Source organism: Planococcus citri, chromosome 5 (assembly GCF_950023065.1).
Source record: "Planococcus citri chromosome 5, ihPlaCitr1.1, whole genome shotgun sequence".
NCBI classification, from domain to species: Eukaryota; Metazoa; Arthropoda; class Insecta; order Hemiptera; family Pseudococcidae; genus Planococcus; species Planococcus citri.
The window spans coordinates 26,838,419-26,861,572 of record NC_088681.1 but is presented as its reverse complement, the minus strand read 5'-3'; the positions used below and the strand labels follow the sequence as shown (position 1 = coordinate 26,861,572).

The following is a 23,154-nucleotide window of genomic DNA, read 5'->3' as shown; positions in this document are numbered from 1 at the left end:
AGAAAACCATCTGCAGGCCTAAAAATCAATAATTATTAAATAAAAAATAACGTATAAATCAAATTTTCAGAGTGGGTTGACTATTTTATCGTCTATGTTACTGGGCTAAGGACAAGGTCTTTTAAAATGTCACAAAATAGTGTTCGAAAATTCGCCAAAAAATCGAATGATCAATTTTCAGCTGTTTTAAATTTGATTTTGAGATACAGGTGATGATACTCTCTTGATAAACCAAATTTCAACAGGTACGAAGTTGATAGAACGATGAAATTCTTTTTTGAGATGCATGCTCGAAGCAAAAAATGACGAATTGGAGAAAAAAATTGAAATATAAAAACTACATAGGTGTATGATGATGACATTTTGAGGGGCAACCAGACGAATAATTTCTTTTATGCGCAAATTCCTCGCTCCTCGGTTATTTTCAAGAAAATTACATTAATTTTTGGAATGCAACTTTACTAAATATATTTCTTAACAACTAACATAATTTTTAAACGTTAATAGGTAGGTAATATTTTAAGCTCAATAATGATGGGTCAGAAAATTTCGGTATAAGCCTACAGGCATGCACTTGGCAAAATAATACAATTTAAATTTATAACTGTATGATGAACGAAAATTTTATAATCAATAAGCACCGATTGTTAATTTACAATCGAAAAACTATTTCAACTTTGTTAAAGGCTTAGGCTATTGAAAATTTGCGTAAGTCTATCACTTTTAAGACAAATGGAGCATAAAATGTGTTAGATATGTGGTTAATTTCGTTCTACGGTCTGAAGCATAATAAAAAAAAAACATTCTCAGAGCTACAAAAAATCTTAGTGTACAGTTTTTAAAATCAACTACCAATCACAGAAAAATTTGCTTCAAAATTTTTTATCCCAAAAATTGGTACTTATATGTTGAGTGAATTATTAGATAGGTACCCACAGCAGATAATACTTATCTACAAGTATTGTACAATGCCTTAATAATATGTATAATTAATAAAAGATAGGTATCTCAATCTAAGACTTAAACGTAATTTAAAAATAGGAAAAAAAAAAGTTTTTCAATAAAATTATTATATCGCGCGATAAAGTAACTCGTTCAGATCATCCTACTCACCCAATCAGTGTCATTATCGTCGTTGTCGTCGTTCTCGTGGAGGAGGTTGTGGAATTATAGTTTCCAGCATACCGTCACGTAGTGATTCGACGATATAAGCATTATTTCTGTCGGAATCTCGCTTATATTGAAACACATCATTTCTTCGTAGTCCTCTACCAAATGTTCTGGTGGCAATATCGGCTCGTGCCCATTGGTATTTGCATTCGAGTAACGAATCTTCCACATATTGCCATTCGCCTCCGTTGCCAGGATCTAGCAGCACGTTTCCTTCTTGGCCGGTTTTGCAAGACAGATTTTCCATATGGCTCTCATAGTAGCCACTGAATCCTTCCCTCCGCGCTGCTTCGCGACAAATTCTTGGCAGAATAGTGGGATCTGTGAGGCTATGTGCACAAAACATGAAACTGAAAACGAAATCATTAATTATTATAGGCAACAAAAATTAAATATCCAATAAGTTATAATTATAGGTACTTATGAGGGTGGGCCGTCTTTGACTTTTTTCCGAAATTTGATGAGAGGGGTGATAAAAAGTTGTGGGGACCTCAAAAGACTGTAGGAAAAATTTGAGGTCTCAGACTTCACCCTGAAAATTTCAAAAAAATCAAAAAAAGGTTTTTGATTTTGTTTTATGGTTATTGGTTGCATTGCGCCTATTTAGGGGTAAAAAGACATTTTCAATGGGTTTTTTCACTTTATTAGAGATTTTCGCGATTGATTTTTTTTTTTAAATTTCAACATTTTGAACCTCGGTCGCAAAGTGCTGGGTGAAGTCTGAGACCCCAAATTTTTCCTACAGTCTTTTGAAGTCCCCCCACAACTTTTTATCATGCCTTCTCATCAAATTTCGAAAAAAAAAGGTCAAAGACGGCCCACCCTATACTTGTATATACTTATACTTCACAATGAGGTCAGAAAAGTATTTTTTACATGTCATGAGAAATACGAGTACGTATGAAGCTTACCCTTTGAGATCAGGGATGTGCCTTTACCGTAAAGTATTATTTTTTACATAGTTTACTTTACACGTAAAGTAAAATGTAATGTAAATTGAATATGTAAAGTAAACTATTCTTTGTTTTTTTTCGTTGGAAAATCAAAATTTGGATCAATTTCTCTTTGTTTTCGCGTTCTCAGCTTTTTTCTTTGCTTTGTTTCGGTTCTAATGATGGCATAATTACCTATTTTGTGTGATTACTATTATTTTAACTCTAAATCGAGTGTCAGTGGGTCAAAAGCGAAATCTGGCATTCAAAACCCTAGGGTTTTGTACTTTGTTTACATTATTTTTTACCAAATTTTCATTTGTTTCGTCTTTTGTGCAAATTCATTTCATTTTTCATTGAATATGAACACAGAGATATTCAAAATGTGTTTTTAGTAACTCAAAACGTCAAAACAGTGCAAAAACTGACCAAAAACACGAAAATTTACAAAGTTTACCTTTTAATTTACTTTACAGTAAAATAAAAATATTTTACTTTACAATTTTACATTACATTTTACAGTAAACTATGTAAAATATTTAGTTTACGGCCAACCCTGTTTGAGATCTACATGTTGGTCTGGTGTTAGAAGTGAATGCCCCATTACCACGACAAAAACCGATAAAACTAAAAACGCCGAATATTTCCACATGATTGCTATACTGCGCTTGAACAGGAAATCGACAGGCTAGGTAGAGAATTGTATAATAACTTCGGTTTCTGATTTAGTCAAGTTTATATATACGTAACTGAATGTACGCCCCGGTGGTTTACCATGAATCGAAAACCAATGCCCAACTTTTTTCTCAATTAGATCCTCCCACTGAACGGGAAAATAAATAAACTGCAAAACCATATTAGTTTTCTATTCGCCTCCCTCTATTTTCTTAAGGTAACGATTTCTTAATTGCAAGTTTAAAGCGAAATCGAATAAAAAAATTCTTAGAAGTGAACAAGTTTGATTTACCTGAAAATTTACGAGGCTGTTGTATAAAAATTGGGATAAAAGAATCTTTTTTGGCTTTCGTGGCTTTTGAGTTTGAATTTTAAATCAGGAATATTATATTGGAACATGCTTTTCGATATTAGTCCAGCATAAGATGTACATAGAAGGGTATAGCTCATCTTCCACACCAGCCGAACCTTTAGGATATTCCCTCAAATGGTATATCCAAAGGAATTGAAGTAGGTAACCTCGTCAAAAAAAATGGCGGCCAATTTAAGCTCACACTCTGCAATTTAAACAAAATTAAGCTAGATCGAAATTTTTTTTTTTTTTGGTGCATTATAATTACAAGATTATTACACCCGAAACTCTCATAACCAAAATTTCAAGTGTTCAAGTTCATTTTTGGATTTTTAGAAAATTCTTGAAAATTTTATAAAGGCAATTTTTAAATTTTAACATGAAACGTTGAATTTTTTTGAAAAACTAAAACCAACGTGAATGATTCCTTTAATTCAACTACGACACATCAACAAGTACTGGTTTTGGTTCATTTTGGAGCCTCCGGCGAGTTTCTGATTTTCTTCAGAAATTTTAAATCGCTCTGGAAGAGTCAAAAAAGAGCCTGAGAACCTATAACTTTAGCCGGCGCTTATTATGGACTCTCTCTCTCGACCGTTTCAGGGGATTTCTGCGATACTCCAGCCCCGTAAGTTCAAAAGTAAATTTTTGACCATTTTGTAAAGGGTACCCCCGGATAAGATAGGCAAAATGCCCTTAACCTCGGATTTCGATGAAACTCACAGGGTATGTTTAGTACCCCCCAAAAATAATTTTAGGCCCATAACCCGCTCCCCACCCCACCCCCCTCAGGCAAGGGGGCCAAAAAACGCGTTTTTCAGGGGAAAAATTCTGCATCAGCGAGTAATTGAGATAAATTTATTCTGTAAACGAATATAGTTAGAGGATACATGGGGGTACCTTCCTGAATTTTTTCAGCATTTTTCATCACATGGGGGGGGAGAAGGAGGAACAAAAGAAAACTGTAAATCGACATTACTCTTGAGCTTTTGAGCTTGACCCACCACTCCAAATGGCTGGGTGATGATTTCTATAGAAAGTAGACCTAAAAATACATATTTGACGAAAAAATCGTTTTGGTATGTTTTTTCGTTCCGGTCTGCGAGTTCAGTGTGGTCATTTCGTTCACGCTATGGATTTTATGTTTTTCTTCTTTTTCACTATTTCTCTCCATGTTCATCTTCATATTCCAACATTCGATTAAGTAATAAAATACTTGATATTTTTTCACAAAATGAAAGAAAATTCTATGCTACATCTCGTGAATCAAAGCAAACATGTTTTTATTACCAGTTACCCCCACTACAAAGCTTGTAATTTTGCCAAATTTTGTGTCATATTTCGGCCAGATTTCCGACAATATTTTAAGACTTGATGAAAAATCCTTTCTTCATTCTTTAAGCAAAGGCATTTTTGCCAACAAGGTTTGATTCTCCCTGAATTTGCAAACTGCCTGCAGATTTCCTTTTTTAAATCTAGTTTTATTATATTTTTTCCAATTCATTTTTTTTTTTTTAAAGAGTGTGCTTTTGTTCAATGTTCTTGACACATGTTTTTAGTTCATTTTTTTTTTTTTAAATTCGGCATATATTCAATGTTTTTGTTGGAAATGTCACATTTGTGCTTTTTGGAAACTTTCATTTTTTAACAAAACTTTTCATCGAAAGCTAGAATTTTTTGTGATTACTGATTTGGCCAATTGGGCAAGGCGCCGCGCCCTATCACACTCATCAAAGCAATTCAATTTGCTAACCCTACAACCTAGAGAACCTTCAAAGGGAGATTGAATAAAAAATAACATAAAAATCAAAAATTTGATTGATTTTGAAGTTCAGGTGATATGCTTCCTTGATAAGGCAAATTTCAACTGATACGGAGTTGAGTTGATAAAATTCCCTTTCAAGATATGCTCAAAACAAAAAATTACCTACAAATTACAAAAAAAAATTGAAATATGTACCTGCAGGTTTATGATGATGACATTTTGAGTGGCAACGAGACGAATAATTATTTCTTTTATGCAAATATATACGTATTTCTCACTCCTCGGTTGTTTTCAAGAAAAAGACATTAATTTTTCAAATGCAACTTTACTAAATATAGGTATTTCTTAAAAACTAAGTATGTAACATAAAATTTTCAACACCTTAATATAGGCATGCAATATTTTAAGCTCATTAATATTGGGTCAAAAAATTTCGGTATAAGCCTACAAATTAGTACTTTGTAATAATCAAGAAGCACCGGTTGTTAATTTACAATCGAAACGAAAACAAAAAGATTTCGTTTTCGCGACGTTGGCTCGAATACTATCTACATATAGCTGAATTTTGGCAGGACACGTCCTGTATGTTGAGTGAATTATTAGATATCTACAGATAATACTCATCTATTGTAGGTATGTACGCCTAAATATGTATAAATGATAGGCACCTATCTTAACCTAATAATAATTACTTATGTACTTAAACTTAATTTAAAAATAGGGGGGGAAAAACTCAACTTTTTACAATGAAATCATATCGCGCGATAAAGTAACCAATTCAAATCATCCTACTTACCCAATCAATGTCATTATCGTCGTCCTCGTCGTTCTCGTCGTTCTCGTTGTCGTGGAGGAGCAGGTGGAATTAAATTTGTCAGCATACCGTCACGTAGTGATTCGACGATATAAGCATTATTTCTGTCGGGATCCTGCTTATATTGAAACACATCATCTCTTTCTTTTCCTCTACCAAATGTTCTGGTGGCAATATTGGCTCGCGCCCATTGGTATGTGCATTCGAGTAAAGAATCTTCCACATATTCCCATTCGCCTCCGTTGCCAGGATCTAGCAGCACGTATCCATCTGCACCTGTTTTGCAAGACAGATTTTGCATATGGCTCTCATAGTAGCCACTGAATCCTTCCCTTCTCGCTGCTTCGCGACAAATACCTGGCAGAATATTGGGATCTGTGAGGCTATGAGCACAAAACATGAAACTGGAAACGAAATCATTTATTAGGCACCAAAAATTAAGTATCCAGTAAGTTATGCTTAGGTATAGGTATTATATTTCACAATGAAGGCAGAAAAAGTGTTTCTTAACAAGTGTGCGGTTCGTGATTTCAGTGAAGCGAGGGTATAAAACGAGTTCAGAATTACCTTTTCTCTGATGGCGAGTATCTATACAAATTATTTTTTACATGAGAAATTGAGAAATACGTATAGTATGAAGCTTACCCATTGAGTTCTACGTGTTGTTGTGGTGTTAGAAGCGAATGCCCCATTACCACGACAAAAACCGATAGAACTAAAAACACCGAATATTTCAACATGATTCCTATACGTACTGAACTTGAATACAAGATAAAATACTCGTAGGTTAGGTAGAGAGATATACAATTGCATCAGATTCTGCTTCTGTCGAGTTTATATATACGCAGGTGAATCTACGCCCCCCCGGTGGTTTGGCATCTTTCAAAAACCAATGCTCAAGATTTTTCTCGATGAGATCCTCCCATATGAACGAAAAAGTAAATAAACTGCAAAACCACATCTTATTGTTTTCTTAAGGTATAGGTAACGATTTCTATCTGCACGTTTGAAGCGAAAATCGAGTAAAAATTCAGAATCATTTCAAAAAATTACGAATTGAAGCTCAAAAGTGGAATTTTTTGCACAAAAGTTCGATTTACAAGACTACTCGTCAAAATTTACAAGGCTGTTGTTTGAAAATTAGGATAATAGAATCTTTTTTCGTACTCGTGGCTTTTGAGATTTAAATCTAGGACAGCATATTAGACTATGATTTTTGATCTCAGTCCAGCATAAGATGTAATAGGGTATGGCATACGTTCTCCCAGTCAAACTTTTCGAATATGTTCTGGTAGGTATATTGAAAGGAATTGAAGTAACCTCATCAAAAAAAAGTTGGCCTGAATAACGAAATGGCAGCCATACTGAAATCATATGCACCCTCTGCAATTTGAACGAAATTAAGCTAGATCGAAAAAAAATATGTCCATGAAATTCTTGTAAGTAACCAAAATTACTTAAGCTAAAGTTCATTTTTGGATTTTTAAGAAATTCTTGAAAATTTTATTACGAGTATAAAAGTGATTTTTAAATTCTTCCTTAAAAAGTTGATTTTTTAGAACAAACAGAACCAATGTACGAATTGTGGGCCATTCTGGAGCTTCCAGCGACTATTAGATTTTCTCCAGGGCTGTAAGAGCGAATAAAGAACTTGACTACCTATAAATTTGGTTGGCGCTTATGTCCTGGACGCACTCTCAAACGTTCCAGGCGGTTTCTGCAACATTCCAGCCCTGTACCTAACTTCAGAAGTACTCGTAAATTTTTGACCATTGTACTCGTATAGCCTAAATTTCAGAAAAAGTGAAGCAATCACATTTTCAAGTAACGAAAAAAGTTAAGAGAGTGCTCAACAAGCAACGATTAGAATAGTAGCCCAAGTTCATTTTTGTCTCTTCCAGAACGATTTGAAATTGCTGGAGAAAAAAAACTCACTGGAGGTTCCAAAAATAGAGCGGAAAAATAACGTAAACAAGCTGGGGCGAAAAGGAAAAAATTGGCACGTGATTTTTTTTCTTCGGTAATGTGTTTAGATGGACCTTCTGAACTACCAGAAAAAAAACCAACTCTCCTACCGCTGGAGTTGATTTTTTAGGGGGCTAAAACCGGTTCCGGTTCACGTTTTCGTTTTTTTGCAATTTACTTCGCAAATATTACTCGTATGTTTACGAGAAAAACTTATAGGTACGACTAAAAATGTTCCCCTTCAAATTCTTGATAATTTTACTCTAGGCTCCATACCCATAGGTGTTTCAAAAAAGGTCAGTCCAATAAATTAATCAAAGTTACCACTTAATAACATTCGTTTTCGCTCAATTTTTTTTTACAAAGTCTACTCACTCAACTCATCTACTAATCAAACCACCATTGATTGGTCTTAAACCCTCTCCGGGGGTTGGGGGGAGGGGGTGCTTGATTTTTTCAAGTAACACACAACTGAATGAAAAACGAATCTGGACGTGCGATATATCAAATAGTATAGGAATGTTATCGAGGTCGCTGAATAAGAATATGAACTCATTTTCTGGGTCCAACCCCTCAAAGCCTTTCCTGTGCCCCCCCCCCGAACAAGCATGGTCAAAATGTTGAAAAATCGTGAAAAGCCGAGTGATATATGGAATGGAATGTTTTCGATGTCGATGAGTACGAATATGAACTTATTTTTTGGCTCCAATCTCTCAATGTCAGCCCCAAAAAGGGGCCAGAAATTTGAAAAATCGTGAAAATTCAAGCGATATATCGAATAGTAGGTATGTTTTTGAGGTCGTTGAGTACGAATATGAACTTATTTCATAGGCCTACTATTTGTGGAGTAGATCGCAAAAAACGCGAATCGGAACCGGTTTTGGCCTCCTAAAAAATTAGCTCCAAGGGTAGAAGAGTTGGGTTTTTTATGGTAGTTCAGAGAGTCCATCTTAACACATTCCCGAAGAAAAAGATTCATGGACGATATCTTGCCAAAAAAAAACACGCTCGTTATGACCCTTCTTTAAAAATTTGATTTTTTTCATTTTTTCTGGAATTTCAAAAATTGGTAAAAAATTCACTTTTGAAGTGGGATTCGTGGAATTTCGCAATAACCACCTAAAACAGTCGAGAGGGTGTTTAATAAGCACCGACCAAAATGATAGATCGTAAAGTTCATTTTTGGCAATTCCAGAGTGATTCGAAGTATCTGGAGAAAATTGAAAATCGCAGGAGGCTCTAGAATGGTCCAAAATTAGTAATTTATTGTAGATGTGTGGGAGTTGAATTAAAGGAATTATTCGCATTGGCTCACTCGACTCGAAATAAAAATGGATCCTGTTTCAGAAAAAAACGTTAAAAATCAAAAATTCAAAAAATTCAAAAATGAACTAGGACCTGAAATTTTGATTACAGAGATTTTAAAACATGATCTATGGATCCAGCTTACAACTTGAATTCTTGTAGAAAATACATACAAGTCTACGAATTAGATATTCCACCATTTTCGAAAATTCACCAAAAATCGATGATCAATCTCAGCATATAAAAATACGGTTCTGGGGTTTGGAAGGCTTGCTCTTCCGGTGAGCCAAATTTCAGCTCGGTCTAATTCGATTAATAGTATATCCCAAAGAAAATGCTAGAAAAATGACACTTAGAACCCAGTATTTCGTATATTTTTTGAGAATTTAAAAATCACAAGCTCAGATGAGCGAGTCGTAATGGAAATCGCATCAAAAAGATTATTCGATAATTGAAATTTGCGCCATTGCAGTAAACCTAACAAACCATGTGTCACATGATAGAATGTTTACTTATTATCGATTTATCGTATAAACCACTTGCAATGTGAAAAATTCACCTTGAAGTTCAGCGAAACAGTTACCTATGTAAATGAATGAAGTTTCAGTTTTCTTTGATTTAGAGGTTAGCAGATGTTCTATGTAACTTTTATACGAAGCACATGTACGAAGTACCTGTATCGCTTCGAAAAAATGGGGAGTAGGTACCAGGTACATTCGAACAAGATACAACTGAATTTAATTCGTAAAAAATATGCAAAAACCTGTACAAAAATTTTAAAAAATGAGCTATTCTGATATTTTTCTGTAGGGGGTTAAATTTGTGAAACTTCCTCTTGGGAATCGCGAATTTAAAGTCATGATACGAGGGTCATCTCAAATTCCAGAAAAAGTAAAAAAAAAACAGATTTTCAAAGAAGGTACCTGAATAAAACGAGCGTTTTTTCCTAGTATGATAATTATCGTCTGGACGTCAGCTCAGTCAGCTGAGTCTAAATGATCACTCGACTCTAAAACAATCGAAATTAGACTTCAGCGATTTTTCAATTTTCTTCAGTTTCAAATTGATTTGGGGTGACCAAAATCTTTTAAGAGAGGGTGTTTTCGAGTCGGGCCTTTCTGTTGAAATATATCAGACGATATCTCAAAAAAAAAATACTCATTGAACACCATTTTTAAAACTTTGATTTCTTTTCAATTTTTTTGAAAATTTTCAAATTGGTCCGAAATTCACTTGGGCTCCGACCAAAGTTATAGGTCTTGAAGTTCATTTTTGGCCTTTCCAGAGTAATTTGAATTTTCTGTAGAAAATTGAAAAATCATTGGAGGCTCCAGAATGGCCTAAAACTGGTAGTTTGTTTCACCTAAATTTGCAAGAAAAGTGCCAAAAGTTTAAAAATAGACTTCAGCATTTTAGAATTCTGGTCATAATTTAGAATTTTTTTTGAACGCATCCAGAAAATTTTTTTCTGTGTTGGTATCGTTCAAATCGTTGAGGGTCAGTTCAAGTGGTTTTCTTGTACCTACATAATATGCATGTATTTAGAAAAGATTAATCTTAAGCATTTTTCATCGCCCTAATTCTTTTAAAAATGTATTCGTTAAAAAAAATTGAACGAAATTCGGAAAATAATAATTGCTATAAAAATTCAAAAAACCATGCTTCATGTGACAGCGTAGTTATTTTTGCTTTAAAGTGCTTTCGATTTATTTTTCAGTTGGCCTTGTAGCATGAAAAATTATTTAGTTCTGAAGTTCAGCGAAACAGCTGTGTAAATAATTATATCAAGTTTTATGTTAGATATTTGGTTCAAAAATTAGCAGATATTATAGTACAGTCTATACCTTGAAACAACTGCTGCAGGTGTTAGGTACAATACCTATAGGTACATTTGGGCCAGTGGGCCACGTATTTGTACCTACCCATGAATTCGATTTATAAGAATGTCGTAAATTATATTTTTTGATATTTTTGAGCAGAAGATATCATTTTTTTTAAAATTTGGGTATTAATTGCTGGATTTTTTTTGAGAATGCGAGTTAATTTCTACTATTTAATACAAATACCTTATACCTATCTGAAATAAAATTCAAAATTGCAAAAAAAAACTCAGATGATGAGAAGGGAATTTACAGTCGACCCTATAAATAGAAATTAAAACACGGCAAAATATTATTAAAATCATGTATTTTTCAAAATACTACTCAATACTCGTAGGAGGTCCCTTCTCTTTTTTCTCACTAAAATCGAAGGTAACAAAACGCATACTCTGGCTACATAAACAATAAATTAAAACAAAACAACAACAAAATTCCCTAACAACATTTGAAGTATTTAAACTAGAAATAAATAATAAATTAAAATTTTGCAACTACATATCATACAACGAAACAAAAACAAAAATACACAATGGGTACTTGGTAAAACCTAAAAACAAAAAGTACGCATTATGGGCTTTTCAATTAACTAAATTGAACACATTTTCATTTACCTATCTACGTAAACATAACACAAAAATTTCATTCTTATTGGTAACATGAAATAACTTAAACTTATCCCATGAAAGTATATCCGATCATTATTCAAACGTAAATTCTCTTCCGACATTTTTTAAATACATAATCTAATGAGGATCATTGCGTGTTAACAAAGTATCTACCTATAATCACTTTTCGAGTGTGATTTTAACCTTTGCACGAACATTCTTCGCCTATATTGTCATCTACCCAATCCATGTATCTTTCAATTCGAGTATACACACCGGGGAAATTTGGACGAGCACAGCCACGACCCCAGGAGACAATACCTGAAAGAAAAAGCAAAGAGTTTAAAAATCAGTCAATGCAATTGAAATAATGCAATAAATACAAAATTGAAAAAAAACTGAAATCAATTTTAGAAATATAAACTATTTTTAGTGAAATAAGACTTGGTAAAAATGATTTTTCCAAATCAATAAGTAGATACTTTATTTTTATATTAGAAAAAATAAATAAAATGAGAAATCATTTCATCTTACCAACAACTTCCATTGTACCGGGTCTAGCACCTTCAATTTGTAATGGTCCGCCACTGTCACCCTGTAACAAATTATAGATATTTAAATGAATTTGTATTCCTAATATACCTATCTTAATTAATTTAAACTCTTAATATAGAATATCTCCAAGTATGTATTCCAAAATCAAGAAATTGATTTTGCACACTCTTATACAACACTCCGATCAGTAATTTCTCAAAAATAAAGTAGGTACCTATTGAACTCCTTCAAGATTTTTTTCACTGAGGGTTGACTAATAAATGTCTCGAATTTCTCTAAAAAATCTGGGTTTAAAAATTAAATTATAGCCAACCTACCCCAACACCCCCCCCCCTTCAAATTTCAAATCATTATTCAATAATTTTTTTCAACATTTTATGATGCTATCTACATGTTTTTTAAAAATAATTTAGAATTAAATGGAAATTCAACATGACAAGCACCAAACTTGAATATCAAAATAGGGAAACAATTCATTTACTATTTTTTTTACCTAACAAAGAAATTTTCAAAATGGAATCTCGACATTCCTGGCACAAAAAGATCTTAATTTTGATCAAAATTCAAAAAAAGAAAAACTCAAAGTATCACACTGATTGTTGCTAACTTAAACGAACTGAAATTGAATGTTGACAATTATTGACATAATATTTTTTCGATTCGATTTCTTTGAACAATCCTCTTCCTCCTGAACTAATGATCTCAAATATGACCAAAATCCAAATCGTTCGTCAGGTTTTTGTAGAAACTGAGCGAGAATCGAAAGAGCAGGACCCCAAAATATACCATCAGCCAAAAGTTCAGGTGCTGAAATTCATTTTTTTGATTTTTGGCAAATTTTTAAAAATTCAAAGGATCAAAATGTTTAAAAGAATCAAAATTTCAGCAAATCAACCTAGAAAGCTTGAATTCGATTTATTCCCTATTTTCGACCTTCCGAGTCGATTGGCGCCAGTTTTAAACCGTTCTGGAGCCTTCAACGGATTTTGATTTTTTTATTTCTTCAAAAATAATCACTGGAGAAAATTTTGGATTTTAACGTGCCCAAAAACATTTTGAAAATATAAACTTAGGTTCATTGGTTACAAAGATAGTATAACCACGAGTTAATAGGCGCCGAATTTCATTTTCATCCTATTTACAGTGTTTTTTTTCGAAAACTGGAGAACTCAAAAATTCGCCGGAGGCTCCAGGACGGTTCAAAACTGTCGCCAATCAACTCTGGAGGTCGAAAATAGAGTACATAGGATCGAAAAGGTCGCAATGATGGTGAATTTGAGTTTATAGGTGCTGAATTTCATTTTCTTCCCAAATTACAGCATTTTTTCGAAAACTGGAGAAATCGAAAATCCGCTGGAGGCTCCAGAACGGTTTAAAGTTAAGGCCAATCGATTCGGGGGGGGGGGTCGAAAATAAGGTATAAACCAAATTTCAACTTTTCGGGTTGATTTGCTGAAATTTTGATTTGTTTTTAAAATGTTGGTCCTTTGAATTTTTAAAAATTCGCCAAGAATTGAAAAATGAATTTCAACAGCTGAAATTTTGGTTTATGGTATATTTTGGGATCTTTCAATTCACCTGTGTCTGGTTCAAAAAATTTTCAAGCCGTTCAGGATACTTCCCTTATGAGGGATCGAATCCAAAAAAACAAAAAAAAACTGTTTGGAAAATTAGTGATTAGATTGCTTCCAAATTTTCAATATTTTTATGCATTTTTTTTAGATTTATTTTTTGTAATTTTTCAATTTCTAAACTTTTTTTGGTGTTTTTCGTTTTTTTTTTAAGTTATTTGTTTTACTTTCTTATTTATTTCTAAAAATTTGTTATTTTTTATGTGTATTTCATTTATTTGCCAGATAATTGAGAAATGTTTCGGTTCTTAATTAATGTGTTAATATTCAATTTATTACGATTTTCAGATCATTGCTGTTTTTTTCTGGTTTTTATGTCATGTTTTTAAATTTTATGTAACAATTTTTCAATTTTTTAACAACTTATGCAAGGATTTATCGCATTGATACAACATGAAAATAAATTACCAAAATTACATTATTTAGTCAGTTTTGCAATTTTCCAATGTATTGTAATTTCATTTAGGATTTTTTTTCATTTTTTAACAAATATTTTTTTCAACATTTTTGAGTTCTTTCTCATTTTTTTTTTCGCTCAATGCTTATAATTTTTGACTCGTGTACAGAATATGTATCAGAATTCCATTAGCTTATCAAATAATATCATGCTTTCATTTTTATGATTATGAAAATATTTTTTTCCAGTCTTTTTTGAAATATTTTTGGATTCTTTATATCCAGGTTTCAAGCAAATCTTCAAATTTTTTGAGATTTTTCTTTCACGTCTTTTAAAGTCATTTTCTCCAATCAGACGGTTTGAATTATTTTGAAGGGGTTTGCGTTTTTTCACCTCGATATAACATCATTTTATACTTGATATCTTATTGTCACTTCACCCTCCTCTTTCCTTACCCAAAAACATGTAGGTCTATTTAATCTTTTCATTCTCCTAATCTACGTTAGATTGATCTTTTATTGAACAAAAAAATCAATCAAATAGATGAAACCTTGAAAAAATTCTCCAATGTACTTATTTAGGACCTTACATACCGTTATCCCTTTTCTGACCTACGTGTGCGAGTATTTAATCTTTTTTTGTTTTTTTATTATTATTCTTTTCTTTTTGTTTAGAATTGATAGATTTCGATCATTATAACGACGAACATAATTATGTTGAAAGATCGAATAAACGATTGACTAGTGACTGCGAATACTCGACTAGCCCATAGAACAAGGAAACGTTGACATCGGTATATGTACCTCGCACATTTACATCATACCATTTAAGGAGCACTTATAAAATATTATAATTTCACTCGCAACATGTGACAATACTATACATATCGGTTAGATAATTTCACGAAGACATTATGCATAGTGTTATACCTGACAGGAATCTTTTTGTCCGGTATTATATCCAGCGCACATCATGTTATCAGTTATTCTAGATGGCATGTAACCAGAATTCTTCCTACAATCTTCAACCGACATGATAGGAACGTCTACTTTACGCATCTCGTTCGAAGGGGGCTTCGATTCGCCAGTTTTACCCCATCCGGAAACGGTGGCAATGAGACCGGTGTAATTTCGATTCTCTATATTGGACATAATAATACGTAAATTACAAATTATTCGCATACGTCGTCGTCGTGTTGTGTTACCTAAACCTTGACGCTAGATAAGTAAGTTATTTTTTGAGGCAAAACATTAACGTATTAGCGAATTATGCATGGTTGTGCGTACCAGAACTTGGTAGGCATGCTGGTTGAATTTGAGGGGTATTGAACGATATCGGACTGTCTAATTTTAAAATTGCGATGTCGTTCTTGAAATTGGAAATTTGGAATTCTGGGTGTCGAATTATCTCCTTGATTCGGATCAGTACTTTGTTCGTTTCGTTTTTCAGGGCGCGATTGTATTCGCCCAAAGATGCTTTGATTTCTTTGGCAGTGAACCTGTAAACGTATAGAAAAATTTAGTTCACAGTACCTATGATCGAACAGCTGAATAAATATAGTAAGTTTCAATGATCTCGGATTCACAAGTGTTACAGGTATTCTACCTTCATACCTATTACATAAATCAAAAAAACGTGGTTTTAATGGTTTATGCTTGAATAATGTGTAGCTTTGTACGAATTGTAAAATTATTCGATTTCCAAGGTTTTCTAAGTGATTTAGTCGGAAGAATGAAAATGAAAATTTCAATCGACGAAACATTCAAATTTTACAGAAAAATGATCAGCTCAAGTTGGGGTTTTTTGATTTTGAATTTTGAACTTGAAGGCTGAAGACATTTTCATTTCATTTCCGAGAGCTTTATGCATAAAAATTGGTCTATAAGTCCCCAGGCCCAAACCCCAAAATTTGCCTATAGAATTACGATCATTGCGTAAATTGAAATTATGTATTTTTTCACGAGTAAAATTGACTTGCAATTTTATTTTACACCAAAGCGCGATGAAAAACTAAATAGGGGAGGGGTAAGAAATGAATTGCCCCTCGATGTTTCTTCCAGGATGGGAACGGTTTCAAGAAATTGATCATAAAATTATAAAAATATGATTCAAAAAAATTGAAATGTTTTAAAATTGTATTCTCATTTCTGAGTATCCATATCAAATTATTTTTCGTTCAATTTTTGAAGTCCTTGTCCTTCAATTTTCGCAAATAAGAAAAAATTTGGATTAATAATTGGAAAAATTGTAATTTGGAGTACAAGCAGGGGAATATTTTGTACAATGAATATTGAGATATTAGTTCGAAAATTTCGACTATCAGAATCAGAATTTTGAAAATTTCTCAACTCAGAATTTTAATTTGAGAAGTTTGAATTGGAACTTGAAGAGAACTTTGTGGAAATTATGAACCAACTCAATTACTTGCTCGAATTTTTTACTACTGAAAATATTTTATGAGCCAGCTGAAAATCTTTCAATTTTTGCCTCTGTTACTCCCCCTCCACCCTTCCAGAAATGGTTCTTCACTGAAGAACTTAGTTTTTGAACATTTCAAAATGATATAATATTTAATATCTAATCACTTTTTTGGATTTTAATATATTTTTTTCAAATACAGGGTGTCCATAAAAATTAGCCTCCATATTGAAAAAGTGAATACAACTTGAAATCAGTTTTGAAAATGTTGATGTAAATGATGCATGTTTTAGAAATTGGAGGAGCAAATATATTTTTTTAAAAAAGTAATAATTAGGTATAGGAAATGTCATGATTGTTCCTCTTTTCTCCTCTCCTCTCCTCTCTACCACCCCTTCCAGAAATAGTATTTCCATGTCCTGATTTTTGGACCAGGGGTACTTACTGGTTTCGATTCTTTTTTCATGAAAATACAGGGTGTCCAGAAAGTAAGTTACTGAACTAAAAATTTGAATATAATCGAGTTCCAACAAATTTTTTTAATTTATTGGACACAAATTTCAATATTGTTAAGTACTTGAAGAAAAATTTTTACAAATTTTTGATGTCCAGATTAGAGATTGATAATCAATAACCTACCTATGTCTTCAAATAACAAAATTTGTCCACTTCTCGATACACTCTCAATTTTTTGAGGATTTCTCAAAATACAAGTAAGTATATTCTAAGCCCCTTCAACTTACAAATTAGGCAACATAACTATCCATATTTTTCAATGGATCTCAATTATACATATCCTTTCTTAAATTTATAGTTTGGCCACACACTTTTTGAACACCCTATACACAAAAGTCCAAAAAAATACGTTGAAAAAATATTTTGACAAAACCTTTTTTTTTTTTAATACTATTATCGTGATTTTAAAAAAGAAATTTGTCAAAATGTGGAGTTAATTCGATTCAAAATTTTAAGAATCTCGAAAATAACCCGAATACTTCTTTCTGTCGGTGTTCAGCAGGAAAAAAATGTACCATAAAAACATGAAAATCTCATTTCTTACCCATCCACACAATGTGCAGCGGTTAATAGATGTTGTTTGGTGATGACTGTAGCTCCGCAGTAAAATTTGCCTTTTCTGCTCAAAGCCACCATCCATGGAAATTCATTTTGTTCGGCGGCTACTCCTCCAACAATTCTGGATTTTCGATTAACAATTCCACAAACTGAAAGTATCAGATGGTTCATTAATTTAGTACAGTGGTTAAGAGGGGGGTAGGGGAAGATAAATAATAAGCCAGAAGAGTTGTAAAATTTATAGATTTTTTGCACTAAATCTATACCTAACACCTATCTGGAGCTTTTCAGGCTACTAATTAAAAGTTGAGAAAAAATTTCAACAGGTGATGCTCAGAGAAAAATGATCAGGTCTGGATCTGATCAGATTTTATCTGGTCTGATCAAGTTCAGATCTATTCAAGTCTGATCAGATCCCATCATTTTCCCCAGAACATCTCCAAAGAAAGATATCCATGGCTCATTTTTTCTCCATGTGGCTACAAGTCAACCATGGCATTATCTTTTTTTGTATAAGACCTATTGACCTAAATTAGGTACTTTCATATTTTGAAAATTATCTAAAAAATCTCACCACAACTGGGACACTTCGAATTACTCGTCCCTGTCACCGGTTTATTATTCGTCTGGTCAGCATTGTTGTTCGATATGGGTTCGCGAGAATTGGTGAATTCTTGGACCGTAAGATTGGTAGCTCCATTATTGTGCGGTATATCTAAAGTAATTAACGTCCCAGGAAAACGTCTATTGAGGAAGAAGCTTTCAGCTGTAGGAATCTAGAACATATTTAATTAGTGTGAAAATTAGACGTAGTAGTAGACAATATTTTTTTTTACGCTGCGTAGATGGGTTTTTTGTGCCAGTTTTTTATCACGTGGAGTACCTACGAAGTTTTTCAAGTGCAACATACGTACTTAAGTGGATAAGGTGTTATGTAATTTGTCATCGTGTTTATTGAAGAAAGATAGGATAAAAATTGATCATTTTGTAGTTACTGACTTTTTTTTAATTTTAGGCTGTAGGAGAATCGAAATCAAATTCATACTATACGTATTGAAAAATACGAATATTTAAAATAAAAGCAAAAAAGTGCCACATACTTTGTAATTAGTCGAATGGTTATTTTATCTGACAGTTTGGCTCAAAGTAATGAGATTGAAAGAATCGACCATAAAACTTAAATTATACCACTGGAGAGGAAGATGAAGAGGGTGTTCGGTGTTCGAATTTCGAAACTATTTTGCTAACGAATCACGCAGAGAAAGACGTTTCTATGAATAGCAAAAATTACGTAAACTCTTTCATCAATGACATATTGACCATGATTTGTTGGCAGGAAGAAGGGAAGAGAGACCAACGTAATAGAAAAAAACTGCACCAGAAGCTGAGATAGATATATAGCCTGAATTATACTTTCAGTTAGCCCTAGTTTTCCAATAATTGCGAATTAAATGGCTCCCTGGAGTTCCCTAAATTTGTTTTTTTTTTCGTAACATTTCCCGATAAAGATGTAACGATTTTTGGCAAAACATGTCTAGTTTGTAGAGTTTTACTCGAATTTTTCATTTTCCATGGAACCAGCTATCAGCACGTGGACCATACGACCTTGACTTACTTGTAATTTTAAGGGAAATTAAAGAGGGATAGAACTACGTATCATTATTTTTTTACGAGATCTGTTATCTTTGATGAAAAAACTATCATCAAGTAGCACTTAAATATGTACATAGGTATGGCTTAAATGTGATAAAAAATCCAAATAATTACAAATTCACTTCCTATATAATTTTAAACTTAAATCCGCGCTTGGTCCATGACAAAAAGACCTATCTATCTACCTACATACCTACCAAGTGTTTTTATATACTTATAATAGGTTTTTAAAAATTATTTTGAGTAGGTACATGCAACCAAGTTCAAGAATTACATAAAATAAAAATGAGTGAATGGCTTATTAGCATGAAAATTGTTACCTATTTTTTTGGTTTCATTTTTTGAATTACAATCCACCAATTTTCCACAAATGGGGAAAGTAATAGGTACGAGTACACATTTTTGAGGCCCAAATTTTTCAAAAATCATTTTTTAAAATTAAAAAAATCATAGAATCTTCATTTTTTTTTTGCTTGGGCAGCTGAATTCTTTAGAGAGCTATGATAAATGTCAATGACTTCGAGACCAAAAGTTCTCCTATTCAGATCGAATACCTACCAACTTAATTCATTCAACTCGGCTCAAACATTTTCACTTCAATCATTCTAAATAGGTACTTAGTACTTACACACTCGTACGTACTTATATGTACATACAAGTAGGTAAAATATTAATTAAACCTCTAAAATGAAGGAAAAGAAAGGGGGAAAAATAAATAAGTACATCGTGAATCTCCTTCTCCATCGTTAAAATATAAATAATCATCATCGTGTTACATAAATTAGCGGAAATCGACTACCTGCAAAGGGAAATGGGTTAATAAACATTCACATTCGTGAATACGAGTAAAAACTTCGCTATCGGAACGTTTCGTTTGATTCTATCAATTTAATCGAAGAATATTGTTACATTTCGCAGTGATTTATAGCCGCGTTTCACAAAATAATGTATAATTTTTAAACGTAATATCGATCGAGTTGCGGTATTCGTATTCGACTTTCGATTGAAAGAATACCTGCTGATTACAATTTTGATGTAAAACAGACTGTTTCAGAATTATAAATGGATCAGATTTTCATTCGAAGTGAAAAAATACTCCTGCAAAAGGGCAACAGGTGGATTAAAAAACTAGCTTCTCGCGTTGAAAATTACCCCTCCCCCACCTACCTACCTACCTATCTACCTACCTATCACCCTTCCCTCACTTTCCTCCTCCCCGTTACACTTGAAGATTGGACTGTTTTATCTGTTTCCAATTTATAAAAATCCTAAGGTCATTGACCCCTGACTTGAATATTTTTAAAACAAATTGACTGAAAAAAAGGAAATTAAAACCAGATTATTTGGAGCTAAAATTAGAAAAAAAAAAACAGAAAAACTAAAGCAGAAGTTTAAGTTTTGGGAAATCATCTCAAGCCTTTTTTTAAAAATTAAATACCTACACATGATGAATTAATGCAGGCGAGTCTCAGAAAAGTGAAAAAGTCTTCATTATTTTGATAAAAGATGAATTCAGATTTTTCTCCAAATTTACTCGTAATTAGCTGGTTTTTTTTTTTTGTTGGAGTATGAAAATAATTAAAATTCTGATTTTCTCCTCCCCCCTCCCACTTATTACCACTACCAACGATTTCATTTTGTACCTGATATTTTTTAATACATTCGAGGTACCTATTTTATTTTTTTATTCAATTGTGATTGCTGTTTTTCAAATTCGCCATTGTTTCTCAACTTTATACGAATCTTCAGAAGGCCAGTATTTTGATTTTTAATTTATTCTTCATTTTAAATTATTTAGGATTTTTTTTCATTTTTTCAGAATTATGATTATTTAATTTTATATACTTCAATTTTTATGATTTAGTTTTCTGATTAAGTATTTCAAATCGAATGCTACAATTCTTTTTTTCAAAATTCCGCAAAATTAAGAAATCACAAATGTCCTGGCTTTTCAGATGTCAACAAAAAGTCAAAAAGTTATGGTTTCTCTTCAGGGTGGTAGTTGACCAAATTTTGTGAATTTCCAAACAATACTTACCTATTCATATTTTTAAAAAATTGAAAAATAAATTTTTAAAAAACTTTTGTTTTTTTGATCCTCAACACAGAAGTTTTTTTCAATCTCTCCTCTTCCTTCCCCTACCTTCCAAAATTTCCAATTTTTTTCTTCTTTTACTTATTTTATTCTACTCGTATTTTGATTATTTTTCCAACACCCAATTTCTCCTCCAAGTCCTTACTCTTTCCCTTGCTTCTTTTTCGAATTTCAACACTTCGCCAATTTTTTTGCATTTTTATAATGTTTTTCCTTTTTAATTTAATTGTTTTTTTTGTTTTTCTTTTTTTAGTTTTTTTTCATTTTAGATCAAAAAAGCATTCGTTTTTCTCTGACACAAAACTTGTTATAGTAGTTTTTTTTTTCAGTGTACCTGTCGATGTTTTCTGCGATAATGAATTCAAAAATCACGAACGAAGAGATGACTAATTTTCATCAATTATACTAATTTCAAATTATAAGTTTCTTTGAGGTGAAAATAAATTGATTATTTCCTAATAAAATGTCAATTTTTTCAATCTGAACTTGGTTTTTCCCTTCCCCTCCTCCTCTTCTCTGCTTCGCCACTTTAAAATTACAACTTTTACTCTCTATTTGTTTTATATTTTACTGATACGTTTTCCTAATTATTGATCTTTTCCCTTCCCTTTCCCATCTTCCCATCCCCTGCTCTTCCACTCATAAATTCTAACTTTTACTATCCTTTTTCTGATTATACGAGTATTTTTTTTAACTATTTTCGTATTGAATTTCAATTTTTTCAATTACGTATTTTAATCATTTTTCAGATGTGAGTGAAAAGTTGATCATAAATTTGCAATTTTCGAATACTTCAGGTGCTATCTTTTCTTCATTTTAATTTCAGCCCTTGAACTTTTCCTCTCAAGTAATTTGTAATTTCTACCCTTCACCTTGGTCATTTCACATTTCACGGTCTACGCTTAAGGCTTATGGTTTATTACCCTAAAACTTAATATGCAAATGTATCCTACACGTTCTCGTACTCCCATTAGAAAACAATTAAATTTCATAAATGCCCGTCAGGATTAATTAATATTAAGCACTTTCACTCGCCGCGGTTCGTAAAATATTCGAGAGTCGAATAATTTTAAACCAGTTCGCAAATTTTTTTCTCAAATTTAATGTACCTATACCTACCAAAACATAAGATTCAGAACTTTGGCACAAAATTGCACATCGGTAGATGTAAAAAAATATCAATTTAGAAAAGTAAAAAAAAAATAGAACAAACTCAATTTAGATTTAGGTATAAGTTTAAAAATAGAACAAGAATTTAAAAAAAAATTAACTCTACTCACCTGTAGCAGTTGAATAACGGCAACATTAACAAACACTATCACAGACACAACAAACATGATAAACACTGATGTAATACCACAGAACTACCACTATGAAGAAAAACAAAAGCGCAAATGAAGAGTATCGGACGAAAACCCGCACGTATACAATATCCGGTGACAGAAGTGTGTATAAATGTCTGAGTGCATCCTAGTTCCATATATTTTTATATAAATCGTGTAAACCTTTCGGATAATGGCATAACCTTGAGGGCAATCCTACTTGTTAGGTTACCTTGCATAATTCTTATTATCGTTTTAAATAGCGTATTTAGTACATTCTCCCACCCCTCGCCTGCCTCTGCCTACTTTTACTTTCATCTACCCGTTTACAATTCTAGTGTTGTCGGGTGTCATCTGTTATTGTTGTCGAATTCCGTACCTTAATTTCGTCTCTCGTCGTCTATACCTTACCTATAGGTACATGCATAAAGGTACATAATACGATTCACACGTTTTAAAATCACGATTTTAGGTGTACAGCATCTCCAGCTACAGGTACATTGTGTGTACCGGTATCGGCATAGCCCACAGCAACAAAATATACGA

General features: G+C 32.6%; 2 protein-coding genes across 2 annotated transcripts; both read right to left on the bottom strand.

The window, feature by feature from the left end:
* Window positions 1–1,264: 1,264 nt before the first annotated feature.
* Window positions 1,265–6,505, bottom strand: LOC135849166 (uncharacterized). Its single transcript, XM_065369440.1, has 3 exons — window positions 6,354–6,505; window positions 5,691–6,112; window positions 1,265–1,520 (listed from the first exon to the last, which is right to left on the bottom strand). Exons 1-2 carry the CDS (start codon window positions 6,446–6,448, stop codon window positions 5,704–5,706), a joined length of 504 nt encoding a protein of 167 aa, XP_065225512.1. The 5' UTR covers window positions 6,449–6,505; the 3' UTR covers window positions 1,265–1,520; window positions 5,691–5,703.
* A 4,643-nt stretch (window positions 6,506–11,148) lies between these two features.
* Window positions 11,149–22,767, bottom strand: LOC135849161 (trypsin-2-like). The gene is made up of 7 exons (XM_065369435.1): window positions 22,567–22,767; window positions 18,113–18,314; window positions 17,525–17,687; window positions 15,333–15,544; window positions 14,976–15,184; window positions 11,998–12,058; window positions 11,149–11,784 (listed from the first exon to the last, which is right to left on the bottom strand). The coding sequence occupies exons 1-7, from the start codon at window positions 22,621–22,623 to the stop codon at window positions 11,663–11,665; spliced, it is 1,026 nt and encodes a 341-aa protein (XP_065225507.1). The 5' UTR covers window positions 22,624–22,767; the 3' UTR covers window positions 11,149–11,662.
* Between the last annotated feature and the right edge of the window lie 387 nt (window positions 22,768–23,154).